Source organism: Crocodylus siamensis, chromosome 2 (genome assembly GCF_052110815.1).
Source record: "Crocodylus siamensis isolate JL-2025a chromosome 2, ASM5211081v1, whole genome shotgun sequence".
NCBI lineage: Eukaryota > Metazoa > Chordata > Crocodylia > Crocodylidae > Crocodylus > Crocodylus siamensis.
In genome coordinates this window covers 47,852,136-47,875,450 of record NC_143396.1, presented here as the reverse complement: position 1 = coordinate 47,875,450, position 23,315 = coordinate 47,852,136, and the positions used below count along the sequence as shown (strand labels likewise).

Sequence of the window (23,315 nt, the reverse complement as noted above, 5' to 3'; positions counted from 1 at the left end):
ATTAATGAAGAGTAGACAGTCCAGAGGACAGCAATGAGGATGAGAATAATTTTAGATAATGTGACCTATAAAGAAAGGTTGAACAAACTGCATTTGTTTAGTCAAAAAGATTGATTGGGGACATGGGTAACAGTCTTCCCCTACATAAACGGCCTCATAAAGAGAACAGTGATGAATTGCTCTCCGTGGCTTCTAGGGGAAGGGCAAATAGAAATCATCTTTATTTGTAACAAAAACGATGTAGGCTAGATTAGAAAAACATTTCTAATTGCTATGATAGTGGAAGTCTGGTATAGGCAACAGAAAATCTCCCTTGCTGGAATTTTAAAAAAAACATTAGAGCTGAGGATGGTCTAAACAGACCTGGATCCTGTCTCAATGCTGAGGGCTGGACTAGCTAAGTTTGAGGACCTTTACAGCCCTGCATTTCTATGATTCTAAGAATGAAAAAAATACATGCATGTGTTTTTTGAGTATGGACTGACATCTATGATAGGACTTGACACAATGGAGCACAACCTAGTTGTAGCCTTTTGGCACTGCCGTGTTATATATGTTTAATAATAACAAATAATAAAAGTAATAATGTTGTACCTTTCCTTCAAATGCGAGACTGTCTTTGCAAAATGTTCAGCTCCTCCATCAGGCATATCTACAAACAATGTTATTCTTTATTTTAACATAACGTTTACTTTGAATCATTTAATGTTAGGTATCTATGCTGACTCCAAACCAAGTCTCAGTTAAAGTTGAAACTCTATCCCAGGGGTCGGCAACATTTTTGAGCAAAGTACCAAAAACACCCACAACCTTGATTTGTAAGATGTTGGTGTGCCAGGGCAGACAGTGGGGGAACCATCAGGAGGAGCCTGATCCTTGTTGTGGCAGTGCAACCCTGGCCCCTTCCCTGAGGCACATGTGCCAAGCAAGATGCCTTTGCGTACCATGCTCTGGGATGTGTGCTGGAGTTCTCCATCTCTGCTTTATCCCTATCTGACCTCTTGTCCCTAAACCTTACAACAGATGAACTGCCAGACCCCTGCCACAGCTAGGCTAGACAAAGTTGGTTAGGGGGCAAACATTAAATGTCTGCTCATAGCCTCAGAAGCAAAGATGTCTCATCTGAGGTGGTCCTGTGTATCCTGAGTTTTGACTTGCATCAAAACAGAAGCTATGCAACTATTTACATATGCTGCCCTTTCAAGCTGCATTGCTGCTCCTCTGCCAGTCGGTAGCCAATGAAAGCACACAGCCTGACATGCTTGTCCTTGCAATAAGCTTACAGAACACCACAACTTATATTGAGGATAGGGGAAGAGAGCGGCAGATGTTAGCACATTTTATCCCTCATAATTCACAAGTACCTGAAGCAGAACAATTGAGCACATGTCTAGGACTCTGGGACAAATTACTTTCTCTCAGGAGAAATGGTACATTTGTTTACAGTCTGAGGGTTTTCCGTGGGCTTTAGCACAGAATGGTTTAAAGGTTTAATTCATTTTTTTCCTGTAGTATTTCATGGATAGTTTTAAAAAAAGAAATAAATGTTATTATTTCTCCTTTGTGATGAGAGCCATCGTTTGGAAGCTACAAGGCTTTTACCACAAGCATTAAAAGACTTTCTTGATTCAATTCTTTCATCAAGCCAGCAAAACACTAAGAAATCATTACAACTGTAGCAGAAATGTATCTTTTTTTGCTTGTTTTGAAAATCAGCTTTACGCAAAGAGCCCAAATCAGTTCCATAAATAACTATTGCTTTTTTTTTGGTAAGGGAAATCAGAAACTAAGTCCATCTTTCCTGTGTAAAAAATATGAGAAAAAGGCTCAAACTGTGTTGTAATTTATGCAAAATTCTAGCATCATTAATTCCTTTCATTAATCATGTAAAGTTATATCTACACCGGCAATAAGCTAAATTACCTGCAGAGTGTAAAACTTCTACACACTTTATAGGAAGTTTACATCAAGAGACACTAATGATACTAACCATCTCTGTCCACAGAAGTTAAGACAACATAATCCAGGCCCCATTCAGCTATAGCTTTGGCAGTATTGTAAGGTTCATTAGGATCCAATGGAGGTGGACTTTTTGCTGTCTTTACTGAACAAAATCTACAACCCCTGGTACATGTGTCACCCATCAGCTGAAATAAGAAAAGACTATATTTACACTTGAGTATTATTCAGGCAAGAAAGTATTGAATATATGAAAAAAGAAACAGTTGTTACTGAAAACCCATTGTGCATTTTACAATACTCATTATGCATCTTAGCATACTAACACCATCATGCTAGAGATATGTGTACATCCAAGCTTGGTACCAACAGATTATACATGAAAAGAATAATCTTCTAAATAGAGGCAATTATCACCTTACCATGATCGTTGCTGTAGCAGTGGCATACTCGCCCCCTCCCCAGCACTCTCCAATATTTGGACAACGTGCTTCTTCACACACCTAGAATTAAAGCAACATTATTAATAATAAATCATATTTCACTAGTGCTTTCTCCCAAAGGAATCTGGCCTCACAGAACCCCTTCTGGGATAAAGTGATAGAGCTAAATTATACAATAACCGAGTTACCCAACATCACATAGAAAGTTAATGTCAGAGCTGGGCATGAAACCCAGGCATCCAGTTCTGCACCTTCTCAACATCATCACCATCACCTACAAAATGTTTTGAAAAATTATTTAGCAAAATCAACATTCTAAACATGATTAATTATGGGCATTTTAGAGATAGTAAAAAGTATATACAATCTGTACAAAATCTGAGATGGAAAGAATTTACCCTTGTATCCATTTTTTCCTATCAGTCTGAGGGCAATATTTGATATAACAAAAACATTTTTAAAAGCTCTTCTCTCGAATTATTTCTATACATTTCCAAAAATTATATAAACATTTCTGTTAAAATGAGAGACAATCTTCCATCTCCCAAAAGGACTAAAGAAACAGCACAGTATTTAAAATGGTTACAGAAAAATGTCAAATATTCTCTTATTTCTTCCTCCATTTCTTTGTGGTGAAATCTCCCCTTTGTGCAGAAGCTCAACACAATACTCTGCATCACAAGTGCATCTTATACCCTAAGGCTTATGAGGACAGGCTTTCTGGTGGTCCTCAAATGGTGAATTTCACAACATGAAACCAATGGTTTCTCTGAAGAGGAAATATTAACAGGCACTAGACTCACTGTATGAAGATTTAAACTTCGCAATGTGCTCTTCAATTTATTATAATTTTTTCCCATGGGAATCTCAGTTTTCAGCCATGGAGGAAGCCGTAACCTGTATAGTATCAAGCAAACACACGGATTCATAAGTTATGCATATGTAACCTTTGTTTCACTTCATAGATCCACCTTACTTTGTTGCAGCTTCCAAGTGTGACACAGTCCTTGGTCCCGATTCATAAATAAACATTAACATATTTAATGTAAATACTATATTAAGTACTTCTATGCTAATTTATGATCTTGCCACAAAATAGATAGAAAAACACTGTGATTAGGATGTAAGACAATTAAACATACTGTTGGGGTTTAACATGAGTACCATAGTACAAACGGCATTAACTGGTATCTCAGATAGAGACAATGTAATAACACAATTACCATAAAATCTGGTCAGATGTTGAAAGAGGGTGTGGGGTGTTTTTTTTTTTGGTAACTTCTAAATTCATTCTTCATGTAAGTGTCTTAAAAAAAAAAAGGATATATTTGCTTCTTGATGCACATTTATAACTCAATAGTGTTCATGACACAAATGCTGAAGAAGGTACCTCCGTGTCTTCATATTCTGTTGTTGACTATTTTTCCACATATATTTTTCTAAGCACAAAATCACTATAGCTGAAGTGACTGTGCACTTTTACTCAGTACCACGAAGTAAGACATGCTCTGCCCTATTTTACACAAAGGTAGCTTTATTGGCTTAAGTTTCCTGGGTGGAAAATAAAAGCAGAATTTAATTCAATATCCACAGAATGAAGCCTAGAGGCAGAACTACCAAATTTATAATGAAACAGAGGTTCTAAGCACATTCTACGTGTTAGGGTATTCTGACATACGTGTGAGGCCACGCTATTTTTTAATTCTTGAAAAAGTGCCAGGGTTCATCATAAAAATATATATTGTCAGCAGTTTAAAACAAACCGTCTTAAATATAATCAATATAATTTTTTGGTCATTACTATCTCAGATTATATTTGCATAATTTGAGAATGCCACAGCATTATTTAATAGTTCTTGAAACCAAGACATTTCCAGACAATTTTATTTGGAACATGTGTTTTTTTATTTAAAATTGTTTTTCTCTTAAAGCGTGGTACTGTGCTGAAAACTGACCATAATAAATAGCCTCTTACTTTTTTCGTTTCACTCAGACCTGATTCAGGTTAGGTACTTAGCTAGGGACCTAGCCTTATGTCTGAAGGAAATCTCTTGACTGCAACTGCTTTAAGAAACTTGTTAAATCAGAGCCTAAGCTGACAAAAAGGAAACTTTTGCTACTCTGTAGGGTGTACACAACTATGGGAGAATGATCCGCATGATGTTTAGGTTTATATTACACCAGGGGTGCTCAACCTCTGGCCCACGGGCCAAATGCAGCCTGTGGAGCCATAGGTATCTGGCCCACAGGGCTCCCCATGGATTGGGAAATTTGGCAGCAGAGGAGTGATGGCAATAAATATGGCCACCCTCCCCCACTGTCATATTTCCAAACCCTGAGCTCCATGCAGCAGGTTGGGGTCAGATAACGTCTCCTCACTCCATCCCTGCAGGCTGGATGAAACCAGGCCATACCCTACCCTGGGCTGCGTGGGATGGGCCATGCCCTCTTCCCCCATGGTGCCTGGTTAGGACTGGCTCAAGCCCCCTTCCCCCTCCTGCAGGACCTGAGCCATGCTCCCTCCCCTCTTGTGCCACTGGGCCATGCTCCCGTTCTCCCACAGGGCTGGGCCGCACCCATCCCCCCACAGAGCTACGTTGGGGCTTGGCCACACCCCTTTCCCCCAATGGGATAGAGCTATACCCTATCCCCCTCTTTTCCCTCGGGGCCAGGTTGGAGCCAGGATGTTCCCTACCCCCCTTCCATGCAGCTAGATGGGGCCCTGCTGTAACTGCCCGAGGCTGGATCAGGACTATTAGCTGGATCTGGCCCACGGACAGCTTGACCACTGCCTATCTGGCTTGCTGGCCAAAAAAGTTGAATGCCACTGTTGTACACTATCAACAAAATTGTTAACTAAATCCCTATCCTGCAAAAAAAATAACAGAGGCAAGCCCTTATGCCCACCTGGAGCAACACTGGGGTTGCTAAGCCACTGCTTGCATATACTTCTGTTTATAAGATTTAAGGCCCACAGTTGGAATACAGAATCGATTTATGTTGGAAATGCATGAGCCAGGAAAAAAAAAATCAAACACAGCTTTAACATCTCAAGTTGAATCTACACAACTGAAAGATAAGGGGAAAAAAAATACCTCAACTAAAATGTGAACTGTTTTGATACTGAAACTATTTTGAAAAACATGAGCTATTTCTAGAGTCACTTCCCAAATTAGAACCAGGGTCTAAATATTAACATCACTAGTTATGGGAACAAAATGGACTTGTACAGAGATAGATTCTATTATCTCCATTTATAATTTAAAATAAAAGCAATTAGCAGCCGACATTAGACATACTTCAACACAAATTTTACAAATGACAGTAGGAGGACTAACATACAAGGCAGATCCTACCACTTCAGAATGGCGGTTTCAGATACTATCATTCTCCTTATAATGTGCTAAGCATTATTAACTTCCACATTAATTATCGTTAATAAACCATGAAACAGTTGTGGATCCTTTCTGTATCACAGATACATTCAGATCTACATATTTAAATAACAAAATTTTAAAATAACATTAGCCAAAGCTATAAGTGATCAATTTTAATCTGCGAATCTTCAACACTTTATACGTCAACAGACTCCTTTAAAACAGATCTAGCTCCATTCACTCCTATTTTTTGAGCATTAAAAATACACTGTTTTGTATGCTTTAAATATTATTTTTTTACTTGTATAGTGAAAATTAATCCAATACCCTGCTGAAAACATATTACAGGCAGTCCTCAACTTACAACGTTTTGCACTTACAACGTTTATAAATTGACACCCTGTTTCAACTTTATGATATCAGTTTCGGCTTCCAACGCTTGATCCAATGTAACACCACGCCAGTGAACAAGTTTGCTGCATCGCTCATCTCTCTGGAGAACATCTGTCCAAACTTCTTAGACACTTTCTTTAAGAAAGGGGACAAGGCTCCAGAAAAACCTGCAGCTAAGACTCCTGAAAAGACTCCAGCCAAGAACCCTTCAAAAAGTCCAACCAAACAAGAGCCCTTCAAAAAGTCCAGCAAAGTCACCTCAAAGAAGTCCTTCCAAATCAATACGATTGCTATTTACAATATAAATACATTAATGTAGCTATATTATTCATCTATAATTAATTGAGTAAAAAATTCTGAGGTATTGGTGGTGAAACAGGGTATTGGGCCTTGGTTCAAGAACCAGTCCCCCATTTATAACGCTGTTTCTTATGAGAAAATTGGTTCCGAGTTACAACATTTCGACTTGTGACACAATTGGTTCCTGAAAACGGCGTCTTAAGTCTGAGGACTGCCTGTATAACTATGCTGCACTTAGAGTTAAACTGATGATTCCTTCCAGAACAAAGCATGAAATAGGTATTGCAATGCTCCAGAACTTGACAAAAACAACAAAATTCACACAGATATTAGGGGTGCACCAATAAAGATTTATTGGCCAATACCAATAGCTGATGATTAACCAACCATATCAGCCAATGCCAATCCAACAGCCAATATTTAGTAATAGTGCAAGGCACTTTAAAGTACTGACATAAATAAACACTTTTTTTGTTTGTTTTGCACTTATAACACACGTGTGCACCTCCTGACTGCTCCGGCCTTCACCTTATTCCATTGCACATCATCCCCTTGGCCACAGCTCCTACCCGCAGCCCGACTCCCTGCGTACCCTATGCTGCCATCCTGGGTGGGTGGGGTGGACCCTTGCGCAGACAGCAGTGCTGGGTGTATTTAGAACCCCACAGCATGCTGTTTCCTCAGTACTGGCAGGCCCTCTGCAGCTGAGCTCCCATGGCCAGCAGGGAGAAGCTGCTTTTGCAAAGGCACCTGGTGCTCAGTGGAGCAGAACATCCCTCACAAGGCACCTTATCCAACCCACACACAGTCCAATGTCTCTGTGGCAGGCCCGGCACTCAGGCCCCTGCTGTGCGTGCAGCATTTGCATGGCAGTGGCAGTAGCAGGAGGAACTGGTAAGTGCTTCTGTTGCTGAGCAGTGCCCTGTGACTACTCCCTGCTGCCAGCTCCTTCCATTGCTCACCAGGACCTGCAGTATGCCGCAGGCTTGGGCCAGTGGTGGGGTGCAGGGAACTAGACTATGCTTGCCAGGATGCTCCGGGCACGCGGCCTTAATTACTGGCTACAAAGACCAAAAGCTGATAACATGACGTCTCCTTTTATCACTGCCGATCCGATAGCCAGCTGATATACCTGTGCACCTCTAACAGATACTTTTACAGATGACAGAATTGTGTCTTGTATTGAAGAAAACATGATCCTGAATGAGAGTACAATATACATGTTTGAAACTACAATTACCTTTCTCCCTTCTCACGCTTTAAGTTGCCTTTATAATCAGCCCACGCGCTCTTGTCTGAAAAATCCCCAGATACAAATTCTTGCAAATCAGGTCCATTTTTCAGAAATTCCTTTTTTTCATCTGGCAAAGAACTTGATGCTCTGTCCTGGCTACACACTTGGGTTCCAGGCACCTATGGGGAGTGTAACTATATTACTTATTTTACCACTAATGTGCTACAATATACACTACATAAAGCTTGTATGCTATGACAACTGAAAGGACTTATTTATAGAGAGGCCAGGAAACGAATGGAGCAGGTACTTTCTTACATACTAATTTAAGTTCAAATTCAATAGATGACTGTGCACAACTCTCAAAGGGAGCATTGAGTACACATCCACTGGTAAAACTTGGCTCTTGTTTTCAAGTCCAAGAATATACAAGGCTAGCCAGGCTACACGTACGTCTTATAAGCAGACTGAGGGTATAAATCTTTCTGGACTTGGTCCTTAAAAAGGGGACATAGACCTGGCTCTACCTATCTTTTTCAAGACATGAAAATCAGAACAAGGAAGGATCAGACCCTACAGGGGGATTATAAAAACAAGATACCTCTGCCAAAGGAAACACCCTACAAAGCCCACAAATCTAGTCTATAGAACAGAGGCAGGCAATTATTTCAGGCAGAGGGCTGCTTACTAAATTTTGGCAAGCCATCGAGGTCTGCATGGCAGACAGACAAGGGCAGATAAATTTAATTTTCTAAAATTTTTAGGGGCCCACAGGCCTGGTAGAATGGCCTGGTGGGTCGTAGGATGCATTTTGCCCACCCCTGCTACACAAGTATGAACAACCGTGTGGTGTTTTCAAGTCGGAAATGCTACAGAGCACAGACGCAAAGACCAGCTCTCTCTGGCTTCCAAGACGAAAACTGCTGCTGTCAGTGAGCTCTGAAACCTAATGACGGCTGGTGGGAAAGTCTTAGCCTGCAGCCAGGTAACACCCTGCGACAGGACCCTCCGGGAACAACCCAATGTCTGCGGAGGCCTTGACCCCCGGATCCCTCCGTGAGCGAGGGGAAAGACGCAGCACGGGGCTAAGGGCTGGGTGAAGCTGCGGGGAAGGGGCCGCTGCCGCGGGGCTCCGCGCTGGTCTGCCGCCCCCAGGCGCGCGGGAGGCAGAGGCGGGACAGGGCAGCTCCTGTTTCGCCCTCCCACCCCGCGCTGCGCACGAACGCCGGGCAGCCCCCGGCCCGAGAACGTAGCGGGGCAGTTGCGGCCCGCGGGCCGCGCCTATGCCGCGCGGGGGGGAGGGGAGAGGGGCACAGGGAAGCCCAGCCTGGGGGAGCAGGGGCTGCACACCTGCAGCGGCCTCAGCGCGGCGGCCCCACGGCAGCAGCCACCCCGCAGCAGCGCTGACATCCCCGCCGCTCAACCGCTCGGCACGCCTCTGCTTCTGCCTACCCTCAGGCCGGCGCTTCTCTGAGGAACGGCGTTCAATTTCTCTTGCCTGCGAGCGGGTGGCCGTGCGCCGTGACGTCGCGCCGTTGCGGCCGGCTACAAGTACGTGATGACGTACGACGTCCCTCCTTTCCGCTGCAGCGGCCGCCAGGTAAGGGCCCACGCCATTATCCGCTGCCATCCGCGGCGCGCAGATTCCCGCGCGGCCCGCGCGCCCCCGCCCTGGCTCGGGCAGGCCCGCCCCTACGGTCGCCCCGCGCCCCCTCTCTGCCGTGCGCCCGGCCGGCCCGGAGGGCCCGAGGCAGCGCCCCCTTCCCCCCTCCCTCCCCCGGCGGGCCCAGGCGGGTGCGTGACGCGTGACTGCTGTGTCGTCCCCGTAGGATGAAGACTATCCTTAGCAACCAGGCCGTGGACATCCCCGAGAAGGGTAAGTGCCGTCCCCTGCCCCGCCGGCCCGGCCCGGCTCGGCCTTACTCATCCCCTTCTCTTGCAGTGGACGTGTCCCTGAAGGGCCGCACCGTGATCGTGAAGGGCCCGCGCGGGTCTCTGCGTCGCGACTTCAACCACATCAACGTGGAGCTGTCGCTGCTGGGCAAGAAGCGCAAGAAGGTGCGTGCCCGGGGGGGGTGGGGGTCGAGGCCATCCACGTCTGTGGGGCTGCTTTGCAGGAGTGTTCAGAGCCCCTTGGGCATCGTGGGGCTGTCAGGGTACTCAGCAACCACTGGCTCCTCTGAAGCATTCTTCAAAGAAATGGATCACTCCCCGGCTTAGGCTTGTCCCTGCCCAGCTTGTCCCCTACGCCCACAGCCCATCCTTTCTGCAGGGAGATGAGTGGCTCCGATTTAAAAAGCAAATTGACAATATTACAGTGCTCAAGTCATAGAAACTTTATGCAGGGGTGGCCTCTCATACCAAAAAGACTGAGAACCACTACCCTGAACAGAGTGAGGGCTCCAGCATAACAGAAGCTGAGAAAGTAATGAAGCTGGAGGCAGAACTCTGAAGACACAGGTATTTCTTATGTGTATGAGGTGCAAGGCTTTGAAGTTCAGTATTTGGGTCCATTTGGTGCTCACTTGTAAAGAGTCTAGATAGAAAATAAAATGGGCCACTTCTCATAGGAAGTCTGATTTGTTGTTTAAGTTCTTCTTGGGCAAGATGCTCTGGGAACATCACTTATCCCAGAAGACTTGGTTGTTTAGGACAATAGTGCTTTTTCATTTGAGCATTTTTGCCACTGGACAAGATCAAAACTAAGCACTACTATTGACCTCCCCAGGTTGTCAGCTATTTGAAAGTTTACAGAAGAAGAAATTGCTTGTCTTTAAGTAGAAGGTTGACCGAACAGAGGTTCAGAGGCTTGCTTTTGCCTGTTCAGTGTTTCATACTTGCACAAATATTGTTCATCGGAGCATCTTAAAGCTGTATGAGTATCATTTTGCAGGCTCTTTGGTGGTAACTGTTAACATGTCTTTTGTTACAGAACTGGCCACAGCAATTAAATGATTTGACCAAACTTATAGTGGAAGGCAAAATATAATGGTGAGCACCAGAGTTGCATTTCAGTGCTCTAAATTCCTTTTGTAGAAAGATGGAGCAGTTATTTTTCTAGATTATTTTGAGGCTGTTCAGTTCTGTAGCTCAGCTCTTCTGAATTAAGAACAGATCTTTTCTAGAAATAATAAGAATTTCAACTGACAACTTCTTAAACTTCTGTTATAGCTACGTGTTGACAAATGGTGGGGTAACAGAAAGGAGCTGGCAACAGTTCGCACAATTTGCAGTCATGTGCAAAACATGATAAAGGGTGTCACACTGGTAAGTCTTATTTTGAAATAAATTATTTGTTGTTTCCTTCATGCAGCTAGGCAGCTTTCTTCTGAAAGGAGAACTACATGTTCCAAAATAAAATCTTAACTTTTTTTTTTCCTGCATACATGTGGTAATTGAGAGAACCTTAGGTGTACACATGAACCATGTACTTCAGATTCAGCAGGTAGTGTTGAACAACTAAAACTAAAATGATAACCATGTCTAAAAAAAGTAGAATTATTTGGCAGTTCTTAAATGTACTGTTACACATTTTTGAGTGTTATTGTTAAAATCCTAGATTTGATTGATTTCCAGGGCTTTCGTTACAAGATGAGGTCAGTGTATGCTCACTTCCCTATCAACGTAGTTATACAAGAGAATGGCTCACTTGTGGAAATCCGTAACTTCCTGGGAGAAAAGTATATCCGCAGGGTGCGCATGAGACCAGGTGAGTGTGTTCATGTTAGTGTTGGTAAGCAAACCTTACGTGGTGTTCTGGGCACTAGTCTGGTGGTGTTCTGGTTTTTGGAACAAAGCTGTTCCTAATAAGATTAAAAGCTGTTAACTGCATAATAGAGATTTATTTAACAGACCAGTCCTGATGAAGGTAAATATTTTCAGTGAAGTACGAAAGCTCAATATTTCTTCAGCAAGATGACTCCGGTTCTTTTTCCAAGATGTAGTAGTGTGCATTTAAGCATTTCTGAATTCTTGACTCTTTTTTTTTTTTTGTTGCTTGTTCTCCCAGGCATGCATGACAAGCTTCAGAAGCTTTCTTTTCCCTGTTTTTAGCTTTGTGACAAACAGTCTTCACTACCCACGTAAATGCATATACATTTACTCTGGGTGATGCTGGTGAAAAAGGATGTTTGACTTCTGGCACTTTAGGGTGATTCTACTGAACAAATGGATTCATCTATAATTATAATGTGTCTGCATGAGCTGCTCTGAAGATAGAAATGAGAATAGAATCTGCTTTTTCATACAAAGAGTTTTTAAAATTTCTAGAAAGATGTAAAAGCCAATTTCATAACACATTACTCTGGGTTTTGGAGAACAGTGAAAAACTTTTTTTTTTAATGTTAGAATGCGTGGGGGACAACTTCTTAAACTAATGTAAGTGAAATCACCCATATTGGCTTATTCAGGGTTTGCTTATGTGGATTAATCTACAGCTGAGTACCAGTAAAGTCTCATGCAGTGAGTGGTTCTTGACCTTTGTTAGAGTTGAGGCAGCCCTCAGCAAATCTAGCTCTTAGCTCTTTCTTGGGTTTTGTGTTTGGTTTTTTTGCCTATGGGGCGGGGGGGGTGGAACTATTGCTTTGAGTTCTCTATAACAGAAGACCACAGCAGGCCAGAATGTTTTTGATGCTACGGATTCCTATTTCATTATGGGGCAGCTTTTTTTATTTTTTTGGCAAGTGTAACAAATTAGCCCCATACCTTTTTTGAGTCCCCTTCCCCTGTCTGCTCTGCTTCTTGTCTTATACTCCCTGCTTGATCTATTTTTTTTGCTTTCTGCCTTGTGTGCTTCTGTGCTGCCTGTCCCCTTGTGCAGTGAAAATAACCTTTTGAAATCAAGCAGTTCAACTGGTTTTTTTCTGAGTGGTGACCAGTGTATAGTACAGACTCATTTGTCTTGCGTGTACTTTTTTGATTTAATTATATGGCCTTTGTGATTATAATTTTTTTTTTTTTAATAGTCAATGATGAGGGTGGTTTTAAACAGCTGTAAGGATTTAGGAAGGATGAGTTCAGAACTGTCCAAGTAATAACTGTGAATAATGTTGTGCCAGTTCTGGACCTAATTGATTAGACTGTAACATCAAAAGAATTTTATTTGGTCTAGATATGTGTGAGCCCTAACAACTTCTACTAGGGTCTGGAAATGTAGCTGACAGACACCTGGAACCTTCCAAATGAGGGAACAAGAGGGTCACACTGCCTAATTGACATAGACGTCTGACTGGGGTCAGAGAGGACCTTGTCAGGGAACTTCTGGAGGGACTGGATGTATTTAAATCAGCAGGTCCTGACAATCTCCATCCCAGACTGCTGAGGGAATTAGCAGAGGTCATTGCAGAACCCCTGGCACAGCTTTACAAGCACTTGTGGTGCTCTGGTATGGTGTCAGAGGACTAGAAAAGAGCCAATGTGGTTCCCATTTTCAGAAGGAGGACCCAGGAAACTTTAGGCCTGTTAGTCTTACCTCGGTCCTGGGTAAGCTTTTTGAGAGACTTATCCTGGTGCATGTCCACGAGGGGCCAGCAGGGGAGATTGTTTAGGGGCAACCAACATGGTTTCATTCATTAGAGGCAGGTCCTGTCAGACCTACCTGGTGGCTTTCTATGACCAGGTCATCAAATCCTTGGATGCAGGTGTTGCAGTGAATATAGTGTTTGAAGGCCTTCTTAAAGTCCAGAAAGACAGGACTGTCTCTCACCCCATTCTCATTAAAAAACTGGCATCAATACCTACACAGTCAGATGGGTCACTAATTGGCTAGAGGGCTGCACCCAGAGTGGTGGTGGATGGGTCATTTTTGACCTGGAGGGATGTGGGCAGTAGGGTTTCGCAGGGCTTAGTCCTCAGGCCTGCACTGTTCAACATCTTCATCAGTGACTTGAATGAGGGAGTAAAAAGCACCCTGTTCAAATTCACTGATAATACTAAGGTGTGGGGAGAAGTGGGCATGCTAGAAAGGAGGAATAGGCTGCAATTGGACCTGCACAGGGTGGATAAGAACAAGATGGGTGTCAACATGGACAAGTGCAAGGTACTGCACCTGAGGAGGAAGAACCAGCAGCATACAGGCTGGGGAACTCCTTTCTCGTCGATGCAGAGGCAGAAAAGGGTCTTGGCCCATGTTCATTTTGGCATCAATGATGACTCCAAGTGTGGGGAAGCGGTCAGGAAGGCCAACCATACTTTGACATACATCAATAGATGCATCTCAAATAGGTCCAAGGAGGTGATCCTCCCCCTCTATGTGACACTGGTCAGGCCACAGCTAGGGTACTGCATCGAGTTCTGAGCGCTGCACTTCAGGAGGGATGTGGACAACATGGAGAGGGTCCAGAGGAGGGCCACTTGCCTTGCTGACCCCTGATCATGCAGATCCTATGAGGAAAGGCTACAGGACCTGAACCTGTTCAGCTTCCACAAGAGAAGGCTGAGGGGGGATCTAGTGGCTGTTTACAAACTAGTCATGGGGGACCGGCAGGCATTGGGAGAGTCCCTTTTTCCTCGAGCACTACCAGGAATGATGAGAAATAATGGTCACAAGCTGGCAGAGGGTAGATTCAGGCTAGATGTCAGGAGGTGCTACTTTGCTGTCAGGGTGGCTAGGATCTGGAACCAACTTGCAAGTGAAGTGGTGCTGGCACCTACCCTGGGGGTCTTTAAAAGGAGACTGGATGAACACCTTGCCATGGTTCTTTGACCCCAGTACTCTTTTTCTGCCATGGCAGGGGGTTGGATTTGATGATCTGCTCAGGTCTCTTCCAACCCTACCAACTATGAAACTGACATGCTGACAAAATCCCTGGTGTAAAGCAGCAATGAAGACAGTGTATTTTGTTGCTTTAGTTTACTGTTGTTTGGCATAACTGTTCCTTAGAAAAATTCTAGCCTGTACTGCATCTCAACTAGCAGGTTGTGGCATAGCTACACCAATAGGACTGTCTTCTGAAACTTGTGAACACTGTATAATCCAGTCAGGCTTATAATAGAAAGCAGCTGTATCTATGTGTGGTGTTTGTCACTGAAAATCATTATAGGCTTCAGGGTGGTACATTCATCTTACTGTATTGACTTTTATAGTGCATGTACCTGTCCCCCAAAATAACCATCCAACATTTGGGATTTTTTTTGAGACAAAGAAGCTGATTTCTGTACAGCAGTGGAAGTATAAGAAAGCTGTAATGGCTGCCAGGGTTTACATTTCTTTTTTCCTTCCCTTCCCTTTCCAGGTGTAGGCAGGAGATGCAGAGTCTGCTGCTGAGGTTACTCATACTCTCCTTGCAAACTCAGCAGCTAAAAGCTGCTGCTAATTTGGCATCCACTGTGATAGGTTAAAGCTTGAGTTATGGAATTGGAAGGGGGAATGCATTGTGCCTGGGAGCGTTTGGCCATGGTGAGCCTACACTGTGCCAGGGAAGACTCTGGGGGGCGGGGGGGAAAAAAACCTATGCCGCCTTCCCAAAACAAGGCATGTGTCTAACTTGGGAGACATGTGGCATATGAGAATGCTGTAAATAACAGAAAGTGAATTGGATAATAGAATGCCCATATTTGGTTCTTTGAATGAAGTTGCACAAGATTCTGGATTTAAATAGAGGTGTCTTCCTTTAAGGACTACAAGCTAGCACATAAAGGTATTCCTTGGATCTCTTCAGGTTATAGATGCTCAACTTTTGTACTTTTCCTTTCTATTAGGTGTTAGCTGTGCAGTATCTCAAGCCCAGAAGGACGAACTGATTCTTGAAGGGAATGATATTGAATTGGTCTCCAACTCAGGTTTGTAAAGTTTGATGAAATGTAGGCAAAGAGGAGTTTTATGGAGGTGTGGGAAGAAGTAAGCTACACTAGTTGTGTTCCTTTAGTGGTCACTGCTTCAATTCAGCAAATATTGTCTTTCCCACACTTGCCTCAGAACCTGTTACAGAGCTAAACTGATGGCCCAAGTCTTGCCTTCTAAGACCAGGGGTACCTTGTAGCACATGTGCTATGGCATAAGCAATCTGTATGTGGCATGTGACACATTGGGTAGGGGACAGGCAGCATAGTGGCAGATTGGGCAGGAGGCAAAAAGTAGAGCAGCAGATCTGACAGGAGAAGTAGATTGGAGTGGCAGCTAAGGTGGTTGTGGAGCTAACTTGTGGTCTACCTCCTGACAAGGTTTACCATTGCATCTTAGACCACGATTAGAGAAAGAAATTGCTGTCTAGGGGGGTGGTTCCCAAACTGACGTCTTGCACACCACCAGTTTAAAACAATAAAACCTTTAAGTATCATCAGCAACTTTTTGTCATCTAAAATAATTTATAATAAATCTGTGAATGTGTGCCACTGAGAAGTTATCTGCATATTACTGGTGGTATCCATACCACAGAATGGGAATCGTTGGTCTAGGGCGAGACAGCTTCTCATTGCTTGCCCTACACAGAGTTCCATGAACTCCCTCCCCTCCGCCTGTCCAAAGCAGCAAAAAAACAAAATGCAAATTTTGTATTGGCAGGAGGGTCCTGCCAGATAGCTATAGCACCTGAAGCTCCTCAACCTTCTTAGCTTGCTTTTCACAGTAATGCCTTCAGGCCGTTGTGGCATGCAGTAGTATTCAATCCTAGCTACCAAGTGCTTGTAATCAAAATAAGTAAGATTTAGAATGGAAAAATAGTGTTTTTTAATGAAACCAAATCTAGCAGAGTTCTTTTAGATTGCCAGTGTCCTTTCAAAGTATCACTTGAAATTTTGGCATCTACATTAAAAAGACTAATGTTAGTCCAGTATCCTTGCTGCATCTCAAATGCCAATACTTTTTTTTCCTTTTAGCTGCGTTGATCCAGCAGGCCACCACAGTCAAGAACAAGGACATCAGAAAATTCTTGGATGGTATCTATGTCTCCGAGAAGGGCACAGTACAACAGCCTGATGAATAAACGTGTAGTAGGTTGGTACCATTTTATGCAGTTGGTTTTCTGGTAAGGGATGTGTGTCCTTTCGTAGACTAGAAGCAAAAACCCTGTCTTGTGATTTTGGTAAACTATATGATGGAAGGCATGAGAAGGATAAATGGAGCAATGCTTTTGAGTATCCAGCATAACATTTTTTATTTTATTTTTTTTGCAATCACCTGCTTACCTGTAATGAAGCTTTTCTGTGTTTTAACCAAGTCTGTATAATTAGAGGTACTCCCTCTAACCAGTTATACTACTGTAAGACGTGCTGAGGTATTAGTACAAACTATGCTAGTATAGTGTGTCTACTAGTACAAGTCCACAAAATCCTCAGATGTAGTTATCTTGCGTCTGCTCTATATGTGGGAGCTTGAAGAGATCCAGGGTCTAACAATTAAACCAAAACATTTAGTACTATGGAGGAACCTCCTTAATTAAGTGTTCCACAAGTTCCTTGGAAATATTTCAATCTGATTGGCATCAATTTTGCTGCAGGCTTATTTGGTTGAATTTGGTGATTTTGAAATCAGTGTGATCTACTGTTTTTGAAAGTGTGTTTTAAAATTCAGTGTTACAAGTACATTCTTCAGAAGTGAAGGATAATATGACTTTATCTAGGTATTGTCAAGTTTAAGTGAATCCGCCAACATGAGAAAAATATTTTTAAAAATTAAATTTTAAATACCAGGCAGAATTCATTTTGGTCATAGTGAAAAATAGTTATTTAGACCTGCTTTTTGATGCTGATCTTGGGACTAGAAGTTCATTTCCTCCTTCTACCCCTACCCCTGACTTCTACTGGAAGTGCTAATTCATCTGCCTTGCCTAATGCTCCCCACTAAAACAGTGTTAATTCTTTTATTTGCACTTTGTAGATCCTGACAAGCCACCGCAAAATCCGTACATCTTGCTGCAAGACAGTGGCTCCAAATGGAACAACACACACAAGCTGCACAAGATGATTTGTGTTTTATAAAATAAAACATAATCCATATTTTGACTTCCTGTTTTTAGAGTGAAATACCACTTCCTATGATTGTTTAATACAGTGAAAAACTGCTCAAGAGCCATTCATAGGGATGCCCAGTGCCATGCTTGGTATTACAGTGGAATCTCTTGTCACCTGCTGAAGGCATTTATTCTGCTGTGGTTCCTGATGCTAACCCACTTAAAAGTTTGGAGCTGTTCATAGCAGTGTACACCTCCATCACAGCATCCCGTATGGGCGGAGCCTATACTGCATTGGTTTTGAAATAGTGGTTAGAAGGTGTAGGTTCTCAAATAATAATGATTGTGTGGTTTTTTTGAACAGAAAAATAAGTACTCATTGATGTGCTACATGCATTCAGAGCTTACCCCTCAAAACTATGAGGGCTCTTTTAACTGGCAGCACTCAGGGCATCTCCAGTGCTTAATGAATTCACCTAAGGGTCCCAGTCCAGGTACTACTTCCCACCACTCTTGAGTTGCTGCTGCTGCCCCCATATCCCTAGGCTTCCCTTCCTTTTAGTTTATGCTTCTCACCCTCAGCCTGTGGGCAGGGTAGGGTGGGGTAGCAGGGCTGAGGAAGCCCATAGATACTTTGGCAAGGGTGGGGGGCATGGAAAGGTACTCTGTGTACTGTGGTGTGGTTCAGGGGCATTAGAGTAAAGTGGGTTCATACTTCCTGTGTAGTGCAGTGGGGTTCTTGCAGTGTAGCACAGCAGCATGTGGCACGTGGTGTGGCTGGAGAATTTGCAGCCCCCAAGCACTCAGGTTGGATACTTCTTATATTTAAAGGATCCCTTGGCCAAATGAGTATGACATTGTGACCAGCTGAGGTCTGTAGTACAATACTCTTCTGTAGCTCATGTTTCTAGGAGCCAGAAATAGAGCTTCAGAGCGAGGCTATTCCAAGAAAATTGTCCCCCCTAAAGCCTCACCTTGATCTTAACCTTGTCTTTGATGCTGTCTAGGCTTAGATGCAACTGAGAACAAGTAGCTGCTGGTAGCACACCATGCTACTTATTGTTATCTACCCTGCAGGTATCTAGAGCAGTGGGATGTCACAAACAACCTATGCTTGAGTCAGTACTGATGCACAGAAAAATCTCACCTACAATGATCCTGCTGTAGTTTGAACATGGAGAGAAGAGGCAGATCCCACAAAGGTAGTTGAAGAATCTGGATTTTTAGAAGTTGATCTCTAGATGCTGAACAATGAATGCATGTAGACAAAAGGAAGAATTACATAATGGTATGGATGCATGCATGCATTGTATTGGTGAGGGTGGAGAAGGAAGGGTGGAATGCTGTACCCTTGTGCTTTTTACATAGAAGAAAAAAATTTTATAGTGAAGTGAAAGTTGTCTGTGTGCATCAAAGCCGTTACATTGAAGCTTGTCACTGCTTGCTTCAAAATAAATTGGTCTTGTAGCCAAGTCCAGATGGGAATGCCTAGTTCACATTGGATTGTTTTACCAAACTGGCAAAATAGTGAAGGTGGTAGTTGGACAGGGACAGAGCTGCTGCCTTTGTTGCAACACAAGCCATCAAATATGTCTGGTGGATACACTTTGGCTCCCATTGGCTGGAAGGCCTTGTACTCTTGTAGCTAACTGGAAAGTGGGATGGGTAAAAGACAATGCAAAGCTGCTCTGAGCTCTTGGAAGCCATTTTATCTTGGTCACAGTCCATGGTAGTAACGGTCTCCAGCCCCCTCGTGAGAGGTCTTGAGGGAGCATACAACTGCCCTGCAGTAGCTCTGGACAGGTCTCAATTGTTCACCACCTGGAGAAGCAGTTTGGGGAGGAAATTACCTCTTGTCTGCACTGAGCACTGGGGTTAAAAGAGGAGGAGACCAGGAGTCTTGTTTTCCTCTACCCTCCCTTGCTGGAAGGAGGATGGGGATATTTGGAAGGAAGTGGAGTCCTGATGATAGGCTTAACAGGGTGAGTGCTGCTCTTTTATTCACTTGACTGACCTGATCAATAGACCACACTCCACCTGCAGTGTTCTGCTATTGGTGACTTCCATTGCAACAGTTTTAGAATCCAAGGCCTGAATTTGTGCCATAGCCATTATACCAGCCAGAAAAAATAGCCTGAAGAGTTGCTCCCCTAGATCTTTGTGTTCACCTCTGATGTACTTGTAGGTAGCTATCAAGTAACCTTTCACCCTTCACTTTCTCAGACTAGAGAGGCCCAGTTCCTGGAGTCTCTTCTCATAGGGCCTATCCTCCATGCCCTTAATCATACAGGTGGCCCTTTGTAACCTCTTAAGCTTATCCATGTCCTTCTTGAACCATGATGCCCAGAACTGGACACAGTACTCCAGCTGAGTCCTCACTAGTGGAGGGAGAAGCACCTCCCTGGATCTATCAGCCACACATCAGCTGATGCACACCAGAGCTCAGTTTGCCTTTCTGGCAGCCTCATTGCACTGTTGGCTTATGTTGTTTTTCTTCAGCTCGACTCTGACCCCCAGGTCTCATTCAGAGGCTGTGCCGACCAGTGGATCAGCATCCATCATGTACTTGTGAGGATTCTTCCTACCCAGAAGGACTTTGCACTTACCCCTGTTAAACCTCATCTGATTCTGTTCTACCTATGAGTCCAGCTTGTCAAGGTCATCCTGGATCCTGACCCTGTCCTCCAATGTGCCCATGTTTCCCCACAGCTTGATATCCTCTACAAACTGAATCATTAAGCTTTCCCCCCTTCATCCTAGTCATTAATGAATATTAAAGAGCATGGGTTCAAGCTCCAATCCCTAGGGGGCACCACTGCAGGCAGCCCTCCAGTATGAGGCCAACTTGATAGAACTACTCTTCTGAGTTCCTGAGCTTATCCAACTTTGAGGTTGTAGGTATTGAAACAATACTTGGATGTGTAATCTCAAAAAAATAAAAGAGTAAAAATGTAAAAGGAAGGTGACCATTTCAATCACTGTTTAAATACTACGGAAAATTATGTCTGTAGAACATAATCTATATAGAGAATAAAAGCCATACCACAACCAACCATACACTTCAGTTTCTGGAACAAAATGTTTCTTTGCTAGTTCTATTGAAAATAAGGGACAAGCCTTTCATAGTCTCTGAAAATGTCACTTTAATAATATACGTATATACAGAATTCTTTGGAGAATAGAAATTTCTAAACAAATTGATCTCGTATATCTTTAGAATAGGGCCTGCCCAATATTTGCAACGTTGAGGCCTGTGTTAGCAATGTACTAGGAGTACTAGAGCTTCACATAATTTGCACTTTTTCCTGGAAATAAATACAGTTTGCAACTGTGTGCATTTTATTTGTCTATGATAGCTTACCACCCATACCTTATTTTGATGTTCTTCAGTAATAAAAATCTGTGTATGATTGGGTTTTTTTTCCTTGCTCCTACCTAAGTGGGGCAAGACCTGTAGTGATTGCATATTATGATGCCTCTCCCCAGATGCTTCTAGGCAGCCTATTGCCTTATTTTTAGAATAAGCTGTCCAAGATGGATCTCAGTTGCAGCTGCAGTGTATCTGAAATAATGAGGGAGTTACTTGTATTTCTCTTTGCAACTGAGATCAAAATCTGTCCCAGAACATTTAATCTTTGGTGTTGAATTTGTCTGATTTTTTTTTTTTAACTTCTTACATTTGGAAACCTAGACAGCTGCCAATTCATACTTAACAATGGCACAAAAATATCTTGGCATCCATCATAAAATGTTCTAGTCCAAAGACATTTATATAAAAGTGCACATCAGTTCTCACAGCTTAATAACTTTTCAAGTCATATTGGTTTAAAGATCATTCCAACACACAGGGAGAGACCATTTACTTTGCTTCAAAAGCCAGATAAAATAATTTCAAAATCATCAGCACAGGGTTTTTTTTTTTCCTTTTAATGTATGTGCTATTTTCCATTCTTCCACTGAATATTACTTAGTTCATATATCTGGAGTGACTCACATAGTGCTTCTCAAAAAGAGTCCTGTCTCTATTATAGAGAAAACAGTGATGAGTTTAATTAAATGTGGTTTTGTGTCTTTTTTTTAAATGGAACACAGACGTACTGGAATTTTTTTGGCCTATAACGTTTTTTCCTTTTTCTTTTGTGAAAAATGGTAATAGTTAAAAGCAAAATAAGTGTGGAAAAAAGGCAGCAGCCAAAGAATATCAGTGGCTTCTTCTGTGAAAGAAATAAACAAAAGGTACACTGTGTTTTTTCATTTGTTTGATCACAGGTTGAATACTCTGCAGGAAAGCCATTGCTGCTAATCAGGTGGTTGTAAAATTGTACAGAAGGCTTGGCCTTGGAATCAGAAGTGAAGAATCCAAATCTGGGTTTCAGTTTTTCTTCTGTCAGTTTAAAAGCATAATAGCCTCTAATCTTGACTTTATCTATATGATATGCTGCAAAGAAGAAGAGAATGTTAACACTATAACCTTATGTATGGACTGAAAAAACATTTTTAAATCATTTTTTGATTATCAGCAAATATTAGTATAGTTAAAAATTAGAACTTCATGATAAAGCAAGGTTGGAATGGTGGTGTAGCCGTGATGGTCTGGGAAGTGTATGAGAAGCAAAGTTTTTTTGTATTATCTTTTATAGGACCACCTGTATAGTTGGGAGAGCTGTTGGATGAGATTTCAGTCATGAAGTACCCTTCCTTAAGTCACTTGATGTCTTATAAAACAAATAATTTAAATAATTATATTTACCAATGTGCTGTATACACCATCCCTAATAATGCCTAACTCATTACTACTTCATAATCATCAACAGGTTTAGTGAGTCTTTGTTAGAAATGCAATTAGAATTAAGGAGTTCCTACATTAAAATCTTATGGTTAGTCTACTAAAGCCAGATTTTTTTTTTTATGTTTTAGGCACTTAAGATTGCAGATGAGCTTTGAAAATCTCTCTAAGCACCTATCTAATTTCAGTTACCCTAATACTTAAAAAAAAAAAAAAAAAAAAAGGCTCACAAAGAGTGCATAAATGCATGAGATTAACGTAACACAATTAACTCCAGGGCAGTGCATGTCAGAACCAACTGCTCCCAGGCTCAGCATCTACGAGTGCACCCAGCATCTATCTACAAGCTATTTGAGCTGAGGCAGAGCAGGCCCCTGGCAGGCAGGGCTATCGAGGCATAATATATGCCCATGGTTACCATCAACGTATGCATTTCAGTATAGTAAAGTATGCCACCATAAGAGAGTACCATCCTTGACAGTACTATACTATCCTACAATGGAGTTAATTAGTCTACTGTGCTGTAATGCTTGCACACATATAGACTGAGATTTTACTGTAGAGCTAATTAGTTTATTCTGCAGTAAAATACGTGTAGATGCATCCAGAGTATTTCAAGACTTGGCTTTGGAAAGGGAGCAAATTTTCAAGAGCAAATTGGATGCTTATCTTGCTGGGATCCTATGACCCCAGCTGACTTCCTGCCCTTTGAACAGGGGGCTGGACTCAATGATCTGAGGTCCCTTCCAGCCCTAATATCTATGAAATCTATGAGCCCAAAATATAGCATGGCAGGGAGTCAGCAGCAAAATCCTTGCAATAGAGTATTGTGTGCCTCAAATGTACTGATAGTTCTTTTACCTAACTGCCAAAATAAATTATGTTCAAAGTGGTACATTTTCCCTGAAATAATTAATTGTAAGCTCTTGGGGAAGG

The 23,315-nt window shown here is 42.5% G+C and overlaps 3 protein-coding genes across 3 annotated transcripts in view; 1 reads left to right on the top strand and 2 right to left on the bottom strand.

Moving 5' to 3' along the window:
- LIAS (lipoic acid synthetase) overlaps nt 1–9,171 on the bottom strand; it is a 31,375-nt gene extending 22,204 nt beyond the window's left edge. The window contains exons 1-6 of the mRNA XM_090035775.1: nt 9,057–9,171; nt 7,713–7,885; nt 3,206–3,299; nt 2,382–2,462; nt 1,991–2,147; nt 595–652 (exon numbers count right to left, since the gene is read on the bottom strand). Of these exons, the coding sequence (XP_089891901.1) occupies nt 595–652; nt 1,991–2,147; nt 2,382–2,462; nt 3,206–3,299; nt 7,713–7,885; nt 9,057–9,116 (623 nt within the window). The 5' untranslated portion in view covers nt 9,117–9,171. The remainder of the gene's footprint in view (nt 1–594; nt 653–1,990; nt 2,148–2,381; nt 2,463–3,205; nt 3,300–7,712; nt 7,886–9,056) is intronic.
- Nucleotides 9,172–9,208: 37 nt separating this feature from the next.
- Nucleotides 9,209–17,645, top strand: RPL9 (ribosomal protein L9). Its single transcript, XM_090035776.1, has 8 exons — nt 9,209–9,306; nt 9,536–9,582; nt 9,649–9,764; nt 10,878–10,973; nt 11,283–11,415; nt 15,405–15,485; nt 16,521–16,638; nt 17,521–17,645. The coding sequence occupies exons 2-7, from the start codon at nt 9,537–9,539 to the stop codon at nt 16,625–16,627; spliced, it is 579 nt and encodes a 192-aa protein (XP_089891902.1). The 5' UTR covers nt 9,209–9,306; nt 9,536; the 3' UTR covers nt 16,628–16,638; nt 17,521–17,645.
- Nucleotides 17,646–20,711: 3,066 nt separating this feature from the next.
- Nucleotides 20,712–23,315, bottom strand: part of KLB (klotho beta) — a 28,356-nt gene continuing 25,752 nt past the window's right edge. Inside the window, exon 5 of the mRNA XM_090035771.1 lies at nt 20,712–22,031. Within this exon, the coding sequence (XP_089891897.1) occupies nt 21,646–22,031 (386 nt within the window). The 3' untranslated portion in view covers nt 20,712–21,645. The remainder of the gene's footprint in view (nt 22,032–23,315) is intronic.

Coding starts and splice junctions, on each gene's coding strand:
- RPL9 (XM_090035776.1), top strand. CDS start 9,537: ATGAAGACTATCCTTAGCAACCAGGCCGTGGACATCCCCGAGAAGG. Junction 9,765..10,877: donor TGGGCAAGAAGCGCAAGAAG/GTGCGTGCCCGG, acceptor CTTCTGTTATAG/CTACGTGTTGACAAATGGTG. Junction 15,486..16,520: donor TGAATTGGTCTCCAACTCAG/GTTTGTAAAGTT, acceptor TTTTCCTTTTAG/CTGCGTTGATCCAGCAGGCC.